This window comes from Halichondria panicea, chromosome 11 (assembly GCF_963675165.1).
Source record: "Halichondria panicea chromosome 11, odHalPani1.1, whole genome shotgun sequence".
In the NCBI taxonomy this organism is placed as follows: Eukaryota; Metazoa; Porifera; class Demospongiae; order Suberitida; family Halichondriidae; genus Halichondria; species Halichondria panicea.
This window is the reverse complement of record NC_087387.1, coordinates 2,710,015-2,725,746: the sequence shown is the minus strand read 5'-3', so window position 1 is coordinate 2,725,746 and position 15,732 is coordinate 2,710,015. Positions and strand designations below refer to the sequence as shown.

Below are 15,732 nucleotides of genomic sequence, written 5' to 3'. Positions count from 1 at the left end.
AGCATGCTTTTAGTAAGTTGAAAAGGCGTGGTCTCTAGTCCAAAACAAGACTTTAGGGGTGGTTTCCATCTCCATCAGAGCTTTCCCTGTTCTATACTACAGAGATTGAACTAACCATCATTAGTACAGTGCAGTGATCATCGTGCACTCGGCCTCGGCCTCATAGCTGATACTGATAGCCATTGAGAGTCTGAGATTATTAAGACTGATCATGGAATTAATTATAGGAGACCAGGACTTTCGAAGTCAACTTGCCCAAAAAATGAGTGAGTCTTGAGCCTATCCGTAGGTACTATATATGTTGTTGATATACCGTACTTATTTTTAAGGCAACCCTCCAATTAATTCCAAATATGTGACACCCGGTGATTTTCTGACCTCTAAAAGTAGCGACTGCTGTGTTGTTTTGTTTATGTTGCACCCTAAATAGAGGTCAAACCATAGCCTTGATTCCAGGCCGCTAGAACCATGTAAGTTAAGCGGCCTTCGAGGATAGTAGAGTAACCTCCAATTAGATACAACCCTCGACACTAGGATTTCAACATAAATTTTCAACCTCCAAAAGAAATAACCTCTAGCTTCGTAATTATTTTTAAGTGTTGCCTTAAATCGAATAAGTACGGTATGTTGTTGTCAAAACATCAAGATAAATGCTGTTGTCCGTATCTAGCGACCTAAAACCAGATTTTTTATTAGTGTTCTGTTTGAAGGGAATGTAACAGATGACAGACAGTAGAGATTAATATACTCACAAGCCAGCACTCTTTGCATGCGACAAAGAGACTGGTGTAGAGACTTGTGCAACGTTTGCCAAGATATTTGTGGCAACTCAAGTGGCTAGACCGCATGTGGTTACCACAATATTATCGTGATAGTGACATAGCACTAGAAACTCTGGCTGTAGTCAGCTAAATTCTAAGTATCGTGCAGTAGACTGACGTCAAAAACCACAGCCACTTAGAATCTTATCTAATATACTGACTGTGCAACACAAGATTCTACACGGAGTTTGACCAGTGTACTGTTCGCCGTGCAGCAGTGACGGCAAGTCTAAGATATGAACACTGTCATCTAGATCTAGCTTAATTGGGCGGAGCCCAACCCTGTACATGTGTGAAGGGTTGGGAACCATTGCTATGATAGGTTTTGCTCCAAAAATGTTGCAGCTGAATCAGATGAGTGTTGAAGGCAATGCTGAGATTAATGAATAGGTTAGTAGTAGACAAGCCAGCCTTGAGCCAGAACATGCCAAGTCAAGTTAGAGCCGCACAATTGACTCTTGCAGCATGTAACTGTACTGAGCTTTGGGTTTCCGCCCACTTATGATTATAATCATATTCATTCAGCTATGTTTCGCATACATACAGGTTAGGTGGAGAGAGAATCTAGCTAGCAAGATATGCATGTCTAGATCCACTAATAAATTCAGTACTGTCGAGTGTGGAAACAGTTTACTCACAGTCTGAATAAAGCATCAATCATTTTTTTCACCCCTTCAGATGCTGAGCTGAACTGTGATGATTTATCTGATATCAAGTCAAATCTTTATAATGCTCGCTCAAAGTGGGAAGATATTAGATTGTCACTAAATATTGATTTAGAAACATTAACGTGTGTAAAATCACTTAATCGAGAGCGCCATGACGACTGCCTCCAAGAGATGTTGGCTCATCGTCTACAAGCTACTCCCAGTCTTACCTGGAGGATGCTGTGTGAGTGTCTTAGATGTCCAACTGTGGCACGTAACAACGTAGCTGTGGAGATTGAAGACTGGATAAAAGGTCAGGCTAAGTGTTACATATTTATGCCTCGGTGCGCATGCGCAAGCGAGGTATACGGTAGTGTGTTTGTGCGTGTGTGTGTAGACTGTTTCAGCTGCTCAAGGATCAGTGAAGTGCAAGTAAGAGTTTCTATAGGCTTCTAGTCATGTTTTCTTGGCTTGGTATTTGTAGATTTGCAAAATAAAGCTTCGTTCTCGAGTTATGCCTAGTTTTGCTTACTTGGATTGCCATTGCAGCCTTTTCAGAAGAGTCCGTAGCAAAACTTGTTCACCGAGTGTTGCTACTCTACTTAGTAGTTAGCTCTGCACTAGAACGCTAGCTATTGGTACTGTAGCTGCAAGAGTGAGAAGAGAGCTGCAAGGCTCTGCTGACTTACAGCCATTAATTTTAGACTTGAACTTTTGGCATTGATCGTTTTTAACAACAATCATGGCGATCATTACCTACTCTTTGAGTTTCCCTGTGATTCTGGATTCTGCATGCAGCAAAATTAAAAATGTTCAATGATAAAATGTGTGTATAAAAGCTAGCTATTAGTAGCTTTACGTTATGTAGCTTTGGCACCTCCACCGAGGCATCAGCACCCGTGGTGCTTTCATTAGCTTAGCAGTAATAAGACTATTGTTGGTGCATACATGTTATACTTTATTACGTAATATTTACTACAATTCAAACCATAATTTGCTGCTGTTAAGTTGTACTTTTGGACTCTAGTATTTAGCCTCACTATTGTTTAACATTTCCTCTCTTTGTTTATGTGAGCCCCACCCAGGGCCTCCATCACTGTACTTTGTGCTCCTGCAGCCATTTTGTACTCACTTTGCTCTCTATCTAAGAATAGTTGGCACAGCAATAGTGAAGTCAATTTGCATGAATGCTTGCTATAGTTTAGCTACAGTATTTCAATTGCATATAGCGGAATAGAACCTGTTTCTATTTAGATCTAGCCTGTCTAGTATCACTTATCTAACTATTTGTCTATACCGAGAAAGGGCTCAAACAACTATCTGTTGAAAAGTGTAAGCTTAAGGTGTAACAGTGCAGCTTAGCATTGACTATCTGTTGAAAAGTGTAAGCTTAAGGTGTAACAGTGCATTAAATAAAAATCCAGTACAGCTAGTTGTAGCAACTTTCTTTTTTATAAGGTGGCAATGCCACCTACTGCAGATTATTTGATCTAGCTAGCACCATAGATAAGTGTATGTTGGTACCTGTGAAGAAAAAAGTGTACAAACAATATTTGTCAAAAAATGGTGATAAGTACGATTGCGCCATTCAAATACCAAAAAGGACATGAACAAGATAAAAGGAAAGCCCATTAGAATAGGCACAAGACGTCATTAAGGTCTCTATTGAAAAACAAAAACTCCAGGACCACTTATAAAAGTTAACTCGATCTCCATAATTAGTCTTGCGTATACTTTATTATTCTCTTGTGCATGTACTTTCAGTATTAATTATCTAACATAATCGGCGGTATATATAATTCTACATTTATAATGCAGTGAACAAGTGCAAAAACATTTTGTGAAAAATGGGGAAGAGTAGGGTTGAAAGAGCATGTGCTGAACTAACAAAAAGTTCGCAAACAAAATGGTGGGTTGGTATAGTCTTTGCATGCATGCTCCAACTAGTTAAGGGGCTCAATCTTTGCGGTCTTTACCAGTTGGGACCAGCACTACTTCGAGTTTTGATGGGCAGGGCTCATCTGTAGAGTCTGCCCTGGGTGATAAAACTATCTCCACCACTATAGATACAACTGTATAACCTAATTATACGTCTTCTTAAGAGATTGTCTATACTGACGATTGTCTACTGACCTGGGTGTGCAATGTGACATTGCATGTGTATAAATTATGTACCGGTATATATACCTAAAAAACGACACGTAAAACTACATGCATATTATTATATGTAGATCTAACCTTTGAAAGCCTCATTCGAATGCGTCATTCTTGTATAGAAACACATGCAGGTTGATAGTCAAATAGGGGGTGTCTCGCATAAAAAAAGAGGTGTAACGAGAAGCAATGCTGGACCCAACTGGTAAAGATCGCAAAGATTGAGCCCCTCAACTAGTTGGAGCATGCAAAGACTATACCAACCCACAATCTTATTTGCGAACTTTTTGTTACTTCAGTGCATATGCTCTTTCAACCCTATAATTATACTCTTCCCCATTCATTCACATAAAGTTAGCGGAAATCTGATTTGTCTGGGTTAAAGAAGAGCGTGAGAGGTTATCTGCCTCGTAAGCGTGCAAAACACCGATGGAATGGGTTGTCAATTTAAAGCTGTGTATAATATCGTTTTCGACTACATGTATCATAGCACACATTCACAAGGCTCAAGAAACTAGCTGTGCAATCACTTTTCAATTTCAGATAATTATTGTCTTTTCTCGCAGATATAATTATATATACGTGAAAATTGCTAAAAGGCTCTGCCAATGCTAATTGCAACCTACTACCGAGTAGTTGTAATAATAAAGCAAATGATTGAAGAGCACATGGAGCACACAGCAGATGAAGTACAAAATAAGTAAAACCGGACAATCATCCATATAGACTATGGATACCATATAGATATGACGTAGTAACACAAAATGACATAAATGTATAATTATTATTTACACCAGGTTGACAAAGGTTCATGACAGTTTACCACACTATATATGGTTTTCATCAACTAGAAAATGCTTACGTGCATTTATAGGCTATAATTTATATCTATTGTTGGTGCATTTTGCAGGAAAAGTAAAAAAAGCAACAAGATTTCCAGATGACAGGATGGAGTCAACAAGTAATTTAAGTTATGGCCACGTATGTATATTGCATAAAAGTGTCCTCTTTCACACAGGGAAACACAAGAGACCCCTTCTCTCTGACGGTATGCATTCATTTGATAAAATAAGCACTGCATGTTACTGATTTTCACAGAAGATCTCACGTTGACGGGCCAAAGAGTTGAATGTGATGAACAAAATATTGGTAGGCTCATAATTATTTTATGCCAACACCCTGTAATTTGTGATTCTCTATCAGGAGAGCAGAAAAAAAAATCTATTTCTCCTGATGTTTTAAAAAGATCGTTTCCCAGCATTCATATTAGCAAGCTGAGTAAAAGTGAAATTAAAGCAGTTATTCCGAAGTTGTTCCTTCAGTCATCGAATCTTTCTTGCAAATTCAGCAGTCTCTTTTCGGATTTGTACCTCTCACTTGAACAGAGAAGGATTCCAATAAAACATTTAGTTATTTGCTTGATCGGTCTTGAAGCTTATCCACCAGTTTATAAAAACTCCGGTCAACTGCTATTTAAAGACCAACAGTCAAGATTATTTGCTGCTGTAGATCTCACTGAAGTGTGGTGTATTATTAAGTATTACTGCTCGTACTTCAACTATTACATAATTGAGCATATTACATGCCGGTTAGGAACAGACGAAGACAAGCAAAGAATGTTGTCATATAAGAATGCTTTTTCACAGTATGCTGAGCGTCGTGTGTACGAGTGTCCAGCTGAATTCGGTTCCTTCAATGATGATGATTGTACCATTATTGTGAAGCTTGATAAAAGTTACGACGATTGTACGGCTGACCAATTAATTATTCTTAAGGATAAGCTTTGTGATATATTCAATATTTCACACAATGGGGTTTTGCGCCTGTGTGCTGTTGAACAAGGTTGCTATGAACTCACATTCCAAGCTCCATTATTTATTCAAGAATCTATCTTTCCACTTTCATTGGAGCAAGAAACTGCTCTCAACGAACTTAAAATTGTGTGGTTACTTTGCGGGAATTACGAATTCTCTGCATCAAAATTGAATCAGGTCAGAAAATATAGTTTCATATGTAACTATACAAGTATATGATAGCTTACTTCTTCGGATTTCTATAGGAATCACATGAAAATTACAGCTCTGATGACGAGAGAGATGACGATCACCCAGATATAAAAGTAATGCATGTTTATAATCGGCATGCAGATGACATTTCTAAGGCAATGGAACGTGCTCATGCTGTGATGCAGCCAGCAGAAAAATTCAACGACTATGTTCCATCCGACTCAGGAATTGGATATGATGCCGAATCTAAATCATTTTTCACTGAAGTGAGTATGCGTAATTATTGACCGCCGCTTTATTATATACATGTAATTGTAGTTCTATAGTCTAAGGGTATAATTATATATATGACTAGTTAACTACGGCTTATAAACAACCAATGCCGAGGGTGTACAACAGCTGATTTATTTACTGCAAAAATAGCAAAACAGTCATTTGAACATCAATGGAGACAGTCGAGCTTACTCTCACAGCCACTTCTGCTGCAGTTAGAACAGTTGAAGCTGTCAGGTATGAGAGCAAGCTACTGCCGTAAAACTTTGACCAGATCTGCCCACCAATATCAGCATATCAGCAGCTGCCGTTTTGCATTGCACAAGTCTACCAACACTACTTAACTTGTACTCCTTTACCTCTGAGCCACAGCCTTGACTAGAAACACAGAGCAAGAATTGAGTTGCAGTGTTTCAGGCCTCATGCATGAACATGTAATAAGTAGCTTAGACTGCTAGCTAGCTCAGGTCAATATGACAATAGCACAAACAAAGTCTACAAAAACTTTTCAGGGTTTCATCTAGTGGGTGGGCGGGGGGAAGCTTCCCCCCCAAAAGAGAGGGGAAAATAGGAAGGGAGAGAGGGGGAGAGAGGGAGTACTATACCCAACATTATCTAGATCGACACGGTCTTTTGCTACATGTAGCTTTGCTAGAGGATGATTGGTCATCATATCATCTAGTCTTACCACAAATCTATCCATTGCTTTTGTATATAATTAGAACATGTGGTTTCTAGTGTTCTATATACACACTATACATTATATGGACAATTACAAACCAGCATAGTTACCAAGAGTTGACATTGCTAAGCACCAACAACAAACAATATAGGGGGGGGTAACCAGAAGTGGGAGTGGCCTCAAATTTTCACGCAGTTCCATTTCAAACTTCCCCCCCAAACTTCCCCCCCCAAACTTAAAATTCTAGATGAAACCCTGTTTTTGCGTCTGTATTGCTATTTTGCTGTATACGAATTGTCAAGATATGATTTAAAAGTTGAATAGTGCTTATAGGAAGTAAAAATATAGCCATATTCCATACTTCCCTGGGGGAAGTAAAATATGGCTCATATTCACAGGAAATCACCTAGGATGCGGACTGAATCAGTAAATAATGTTTTTCTTTGCACTCGCCTTTAGGGGTTGTAATAAGGATTAATAGTGTTTAAGTTGAGTGGCACAATGTAACTTGTGATTATGTCTCGAGGCCTAACCGCACGAGGGATACGGTAAAGCTGGCTGTGTGTGTGTGTTTGTCTGTCTTTTCCAGCTGTAACTGCTCAACGGTTGCAATGCGACGAAAACTAACAGCTTATTTAAGCTTGGGCAATTGGGGCTGCTGCAGTCTCTTCAGAATATTTTGTAGCATCATCTGTTCGCACAAAGTTTCTGTTCAACTTATAAGTTAGCCTTGCACTAAAGCGCTAGCTACAAGAGTCAGAAAAGAGCTGTTAAGCTAGCTATATAATTATACTGTAGTAGCCATTTTGTGAACTTGACCTCTTGCAGACAACCCCTTATTCCTGTGAATGTTCATCCTCACGTGTGAGAGAATCCATTTTGAACCCTAGATCCTGGCAGAATCAATTTACTTCTTTTTCTTTAGGGCCTGGTAAGCCACAAAACACTACAATGATACGATACAATAGAACAATAGATAGCAATATACTAGATAATTATATACACTTTCTTCTCATTTTTTTAGACTCGAGAGGCATTAGCACAGCACAGCTCGCACCACTCGTTCAATAAGCAGACACACACATGCATCTTTGCACACCAATTTTTACATGTGAAACAACCATATAGCGGGTAATTTTGGGGGGCAAAACATTTGTGGTTGAGCAATATTTAGTCAATTCGTGGATAATGTTTTCGTGGTTGCTGCTTGCACAAGGTGGCAAGGTCACTTCATTCGAGGGTAAAATATTCGTGGTCAGAGCTTCAACCACGAAAACTAGAGCACTGCTGAAGTGCTAACCCTCGGCTGTTTTACATATCACAACCAAGCAGGTAATGATACGGTACGTATGTACATGAACATGGAAGAGCCTATAGCGGTAACTACCTAAACTATTTGAACAGTATGACAAGGCTTTGAAAACAGTAGGACTATAGGATCACAGCAGAGTCAGCAGAAAGAAGCCTAAAATGTTACCATAGAAACTGGATTGTTAGCACTTACTCGACTATAAGCGTATCTTTATTTTAAGCGCATGCTCAACTGCAGGTTTTTTATACTCAAATTGAAGCGCTTTTTTCCAATAATGCGAAGGTTATTAGTGAAATGTTAGAATTAATTCAGCTTTATCTATGAGCTAGTTAGTTTGTACAGTGCATGATAGCTATATAGCTGGTGATATCCATCTGGAAGAACTCTCTGAGCGTGCTGTTACCTTGTCTGATCATGCTGAGAGAATGTGGGACATGGATGAGGTCCTTTTATTCCAAGTTCCTGGTCAATATGAATGTTTTTGAATGTAAATGAACTGTAACATAATAGATCCAGTTAGGGTTGCCTGCTTGCTCACTTTCTAGCCAGCTTGCGAGTCAGCTCTCATCACAGAGACATCCGGTTGCTGGGTGGGGACGTGCATTCTTGAATATAAGCGTATAGAGCTCTGCTATTGACCCCAAAAGCGCATGCGCCTAATAATCCAGTTTCTACGGTATACAAATAAGGTACATGGCATGCACTCTAGACCGTTATTTGGATCACAGAAGAGCAGGCGGTTCTGCATGTTTGGAGTGTTAAAAGTAGGATACCAAGCTGACATGCAGTGGGACCGGAGTAGGCTCACAGTAGCCAGCAAAGAAGCCTGGAGTCTCTTCCCAGAAAACAAATAATTATGTATCCACGTGGCTGTAATAGTGCCTCGAATTAAAGCCGCGTATATCTAGCTGGCCAATGTACAAGTTCAAGCACTTCTTAGCTTTTGCTCGCGTTTATTCGATAACGAAACTTTAAAATCAAAATCTGCCATATTAAAACTAGTATCTTGTTGTGTGAAGGCTATCCATGCTGTAAACGCACTGCTATGGCATCCTAGTGAGCAGGCTCAAAATCACAAACGGACAGACAAACCAACCGACTACTATACTCGTGGCCGCCCACGCACCTCGGGTAACCTCGAATATTTTACCCTCCGAAAATTACCAGCTATACAGTATATGAAAGTAAGGATTGTGTAGTTCAAGTATAAATTATTATCTTTCTGCATGCATGCAGTATTTAAATAATTATGACTTTCAGGACTCTACAGGGAAACCCAGCGAGACTGAGCAGCCTCTAATCGATGACTATAAGTCTGACTCACTGGTCAATTCAAATTGTTTAGTAACAGCAGCTTACAATGGCTAATTACTCAAAGTTAGATATTGCTTAGAAGTTCTTCATTGTGATCCTCTCCAACATGATAGCAATGACAAAACAGCACTTACCGCAGCAGCTGATGGTGGGAAACTAAATGTGTTGAACTACATAAGGAGGTATGTTGAAGATGAAAAGCAAAATTCCATAGTTTCCCCTCTGAATGTAACTGTACTTCACATAGCTGCACTCAATGGAAATCTTCCAATGGTAAAATTTCTCGTAGAAGAAGCGATGGTTGATCCATTACCTGTCGACAGTCAGAAAAAAACACCACTTCACAATGCTTGTCGAAATGGTAACATCGAAGTTGTTAAATATTTAATTGATCAAGCTATTAAACAACATTATATGCCCGTTAGATTGCTTGATAAAACAAAAATGGAAACAACAATACTACACTTTGCTGCAGTTTCTGTAATTGTCAACTTGTGGAACACCTCGTCTCTGATCTCAAAGTTGATCCCAATGCTCCTGGTCAATTTGGAGCAACTGCTCTTCTAATAGCTGCCCAGGAAGGACATCTTAATGTTGTTCAGTATTTGACTAGTTTGAGCAGTTGTTCTATAAGCATTAAAACTCGCAATGCTGGGCAAAATGCTCTTCATATTGCCTCCAGGAAAGGACACTTAGGTATTGTTAAATTCCTAGTTACCAATGTTAAACGACTTAACCCCAATATCAAGGATAGTGCTGGTTGTACATCCTTGCATATAGCTGCTCAAGGTGGCTCAATTGCTATTGTTAGGTTCTTTATCGAAGATTGTAAGTGTGACCCTTTGTGTGTTTCAAAGAAAAGAAAAACACCATTGCACATGGCAGCAATGGAAGGAAATTTGGAAGTGGTAGACTACTTTGTAAACAAAATGAATGTTGAGCCATTACTAAAAAACATCAGCCAAGTATCTCCATTGCATTTAGCAGTTCAAACTGGTAAAACCAAGGTAGTGGAATATTATCTAGACTCACTTGGTTGTGTACTAAATTCACCTGACAGACTAGGTGAAAAGTTACTGTTTAAGGCTGTGGATCGTGGCCATTTACCTGTGGAAGAACAGCTTGTACTTCGGCAAGTGTGGACGGAAAAGCACACAGGATATCGTCAAACCTAGTTACTTATTACAGCTGTTCAGAGAGGGCACTTGCACATTTTAGAATATCTCGCTATTGAATGCCATTGGGAATGTTCCAATCTTTTTCATGAGAAGATATCTCTTCTAAACTTTGCTATTACATCTGGTCACTTAAATGTTGTGCGTTTTCTGATTTCAGAGACAGATAATTTGTATCATCCTAAAGAAGTAGTCTTTCCTCTTCACCTTGCTTGCTACAGTGGACACAAACACATTGTTGAATTCTTGATTGAGGAACATGGTGCAGATCTTACTCAAATTGACCAGCAAGGGATGTCACCACTTCATTATGCTGCTTGTTCGGGTCAGTGTGATGTGGTTCGTTGTCTAATTGAATATAAAGCTGACCTTTACAGTGGATTGAAAGGGGTAGGTACTCCTTTACATTCTGCAGTATCAGCTGGAAAATTGAATGTTGTCCAGTACTTTGTTAATGAGCTGAATGTAAGTCCAAACGTTTCGGATTACATAGGATTTACCCCACTTCATTGTGCATGTTTAAATGGAGATACAAAAATCATTCAATTTTTCATAGAGAATAAGGATTGTGATCTCTCTTCTCGAAACATCAATAAGAATCCACCTTTAATGTTAGCAGTTCATAATGGGCATCTAAAAGCTGTCGATTTGATGGTTAAAACCAAAAGATGCGACCTATTAATGAAAGATCATAATGACAATAACATGTTACATGTTGCTGCTCAGAATGGGCACCTTGATATTGTAAAATACATCATCTCTGAACAACTAATTGATTTAAATATTAAAGGTTATGTAGGTAAAACGGCTTTATCAGCTGCCTGCTATTCTGGTCATGAAGATGTTGTTAAATATCTAACCATTGACTGTAAATGTTCCTTACAATCTGATAACAGCGGTGTGGCTCCTCTCCATGAAGCTGCCGTCGCTGGTCATCTCAACCTAGTGACGTTTTTAATATATGAATTACGTTGTGATCCTTACTGTGTTGACGATAGTGGTGCTACGCCTCTACATTCTGCAATCACATGTGAGCAGACAGAAGTAGCAAAGTTTTTCATTAAAGATTTGAAGTTTGATCCAAATCTTTTGGACAAGCAAGGATACACGCCTATTATTTGCTATCTTTTTTACTCTTCAAAATACAATGAAAATGTTATGAAGTACTTCATCAATGTACTGAAATGTGATCCAACGATTATTTTGAGAGATGGGAATAACATATTGCATTTTGCAGCCCAAGCAGGAAATTTTGAAGTTTTCAAGGTTCTTACATCAATTCTCGGAAAGGACTCTCCACTTGTTTCTGCTACTAACCAAAATAATTTGTCCCCTATTCATATTGCTTGCTATCGTGGACACTTAGAAATTGTAAAATTTCTAATTCTTGGTTGCAAATGTTCTACCCAGCCTGCGAGTGATGGCGTGACCCTACTACATGGGGCAGCTGCTGCTGGTCAGATCAACGTGATAGAGTTTTTGATCAATGATTTGCACTGGGACCGTTTAACTGTGAACAAACATGGTCATACACCTCTACATGTTGCAATTGCACGAGGCAGGGTAGAACTATCAAAATATTTTGTAAAGGATCTGAATTGTGACCCAAATATTCTAGACTATGCTGGTAGTACTCCTTTAATGTCCTATGTTCACAATCCGAGTTCTGTATTGAGCACTGTTTGGTGTTTTGTGAATGAACTTAAATGTGATCCAACAATTAGTGGTGTTTTAGGGAAAAGTGCTCTGCACATCGCTGCTCAAATGGGTAATCTAGAAGTTTTTAAATTTCTTGCATCTGCTTTTGTGAATGTCAATGTTGATGTATTAGCCTCCGATGACGATCAAATTACTTCATTACATGAAGCTGCTCGTGCTGGTTATCTGAGAATAGTGAAATTTTTAACTAAAACTATGAACTGCAATCCTCTTTGCTGTGACAAGAGTGGTGCTACTCCCCTACACTTTGCAATGAAGAGTGGAAACTTGAAAATATGTGATTTTTTGGTCAAAGAGTTGAAGTGTGACCCAAATGTTCAAGATTTTAATGGGGAAACTCCACTGTGGCATATTCTTAAAGCTTTTAAACTTGGTCACACTAAATTAAAGTACTTGATTCATGAGCTGAAATGTGATCCAGCAATTCCAAGAAAAGATGGGAGCAATGTATTACATCTTGTGGCACAAAACGGTGATTTTGATACTCTGAAATTTCTTTCTTCAGTGTCTCAAATGAAAATGTTTATTTGTAATGACGCTTGTGTAACACCTCTTCACATTGCTTGCGAATGTAGTCACTTAAATATTATAGAATTTCTATCTGCAAATCTACGTAGAAGAACAATTTCTGAAGTAGTTGATCAAAACAGGCTTTCACCACTACATTATGCTGTTAAAGGTGGGCATTTAGATGCGGTTAAAATGCTAGTGCTGGACAAATCACATAATCCCTATTGTTTCGATCTTACTGGAAATACTCCATTTCACTTAGCCACACAATTGGGCCATTTAGAAATTGTTCAGTGGTTTTTCTCAGGCTTGTCACTAGATCCTAATATTTGTACGAACAATATATTGGGCTTCACTCCACTGCATATTGCGTGTTTTAATGACAATGAAAAATTAGTAAGATATTTCATTGACCTCCCTACTTGTGATATGTTTATGAGAAGCCGAGTGAAAGGTATGACAGGTCTGCATATTGCTGCTCAAGGAGGTCACGCTAAAATACTTAAATTGTTGACAGCTATACCTAACTGTGATCTATTATGCAAGTCCTTTAATGGTTTTACTGCTTTGCAACTCGCTGTCGATCTCGGGAATTTTGAATGTACAGTAATGTTAGCTTCAGCACTTAAACTGCAAGGGAAACAGCTTCTAAATGTTGACATGGTCAGTCAAACAGGACTTACTATTTTGCACTCAGCGTGCTATCAAAAAAATGTTAAAATTGTCAAATATCTGTTAAATGAGATTGATGAAGATTTTGTTCAAATAACTGACGAAATTAATAAGACCCCTCTATTCAGTGCTGTTCATGCTAATAATACTGAAGTATTTGACTACCTCATCAACAAGAATCCTCGAAGTGTGCATTCACAAGATATTCATGGAAACACAGTTCTGCACATAGCAGCATTTGAAGGCCATTCGAACATTGCTGAGACAATTATGTTGGACCATGCTGTGGATCCACTCTTACAAAATTACGTTGGAACAACACCCCTTCATCTAGCATGTGCCAATGGAAACAAACCTCTAGTAACATTTCTAAATTCCTTTGATGGAGTATTGGACATTCAGGGCATAAATCACCACACGCCACTTCATACTGCTGCTTTAGAGGGTCATCTGCACATTATCAAGATATTAGTAGCACATAAACAATTTGACCATGGTCATTTCTTCCGTTTGGATGGTCAGGGTAATATACCATGTTACTTGGCGGCTTATCAAGGTTTCATACATAATGTAAATTTCATTGTTGAATATTGTTTGCAGAATCAGCCGTTTGCAATTGCTTTACATATGGAAAAGATTAAAATGTTTCTTGATATTGCAAAAATAAAAGGACGAATATGCACGCAAAAATTGCTTGCACACAGGGCTGCTGAAAAGCGATACGTAAGTGCCCTTGATTATTTTTTCAAGGAAGAGTCGTACAATCCGAATTGTAGAGACTCATTACGAAGAACCCCGCTTCACTATGCTGCAATGACTTATAAGAATGAAAGGTGCCTACAATTTCTTCTGGACGCTGGATCCAACTTAATGGCAGAAGATGTATTTCACAATCAACCTATTCACTATGCTGTTGCCCTTGGACACATAGTTAATGCTAGACATCTTTTACTCAAATATGAAAAACTGAGTCCTTCTAGAACCAGAGGAATTCTCGGTATGAGCTTACTGGATATCGCTAGAGCTGGAGGACACTCAAATGTCTATCAAGAATTGTTGTATAGTGACAGTAATTAAGTTTGTAGAGTCACGTAATCAAGTTGTTCTAATTAGAGCTATTATTATACATGCATCAAATGGTAGAGAGTTGTGCCATTTGTATAGTGTTCACCTTATTTTTTTGTACAATGTCATGTCATGATTGCACTTAGATTAACTATTTCCTGTGGTTAACTTTACCTTGTGCTGTTCATATACTATTGTATGAGTTCTGTTGATTAGTGTATAGTTGTTCTTTGTTCCTTTTGTGCCTAGCTATATGGACCCGCTCCAGGCGGCTCTCTTGTGTATGGGAGCCTCTGCTCCACTGCCTTTTGTCTTCATCTTGTACTTTTATATTAGTCGAATGCCTCAACTCAAAATTAATGTCTGCATGAGAACTTTTTGCTTACCTGTGGTGTAGCTCAAAGGAGTTTGAAAGCCCTGATAAATTATGCTCCATGCAATGTCCATATTAATTTTGGTAAAGATCATTACATTAATTAAGTTTTGAATAACTCATGGCAAGAATGGCTGGATGTGAACATTATGGATCCAGAGGAGGTCCGACAGGCGCGGTGCAGCTCAAGTAATTAGCCTTTGATTACTCTCAGCAAAAACGTACGACGTGGGCAGATAATTATTGCTCAATCAAAGGCTAATTGCTTGAGCTGCACCACGCCTGTTGTACCTCCTCTGTTATGGATCAGTTCAAGTCAGCAACTGTGAATCATCAGCAACTGAGAATCATGATAATTAATTTAATTAATTATGCCTAGTGTCAGTTGTGTGCTGGTTTATGGCTACGTCTCACTTCTTTAATTTCTCTATAGAGAAATTATAGATAATTTATTTTATGTCACATTTTTTGGGAATAACCTTACATTTTTCAAGAATTTATCAGGGCCTAACTGTTACCTCATGGAACCATAGATTAGATGGAACACATTAGCCTTGTTGTCTCTAAAAAAACGCTATAGGCCGCCAACTTAATTCGTTCTAAATCGGCCTAGAATCAAGGCTAGGAACACATGTGAAACTACGCAGTGGTATAATTCCAAAGAATCGAACACATGATTATGAAAACATTCTCATAAACAATTTGGATCTACTGTATAGCAGGTACTTTAGGGGGATTAATTAAAATTAAAATTACAAAAATTAGTCATTACATTAGGGTCGATTTTTAGCCGCGGCTATTTTCTGAAATGTGACTATTCCGGCCAAGCTGCAGTCCCAAGAGTGGTCAGATTAACGAGAGGTCTACTGTATATACAGGAAGCACAATGGATAGACCACACCCACTCATACATATATTATATAGATCTCAGGCTAATTATAACTGCAGAGATTACATACACACGTTCTACTTGTAGGAGCTTGTTCTAGATACAATTTTCCTTATACAA

At 38.6% G+C, this 15,732-nt stretch overlaps 1 protein-coding gene across 1 annotated transcript; it reads left to right on the top strand.

The window, feature by feature from the left end:
• The first annotated feature begins 22 nt into the window (after positions 1-22).
• LOC135344315 (serine/threonine-protein phosphatase 6 regulatory ankyrin repeat subunit B-like) lies at positions 23-15,730 on the top strand. Its single transcript, XM_064541481.1, has 8 exons — positions 23-266; positions 1,500-1,781; positions 4,533-4,583; positions 4,641-4,670; positions 4,721-4,771; positions 4,826-5,613; positions 5,682-5,894; positions 10,385-15,730. Exons 1-8 carry the CDS (start codon positions 212-214, stop codon positions 14,360-14,362), a joined length of 5,448 nt encoding a protein of 1,815 aa, XP_064397551.1. The 5' UTR covers positions 23-211; the 3' UTR covers positions 14,363-15,730.
• Positions 15,731-15,732: the final 2 nt, after the last annotated feature.

What these genes read in the sequence shown, in the direction of transcription:
- LOC135344315 (XM_064541481.1), top strand. Translation starts at nt 212, where the DNA reads ATGGAATTAATTATAGGAGACCAGGACTTTCGAAGTCAACTTGCCCAA. An exon ending in TGACAGGATGGAGTCAACAA is followed by an intron (nt 4,584 to 4,640) that starts GTAATTTAAGTT and finishes TCTTTCACACAG; the next exon opens with GGAAACACAAGAGACCCCTT. An exon ending in ATGTGATGAACAAAATATTG is followed by an intron (nt 4,772 to 4,825) that starts GTAGGCTCATAA and finishes ATTCTCTATCAG; the next exon opens with GAGAGCAGAAAAAAAAATCT.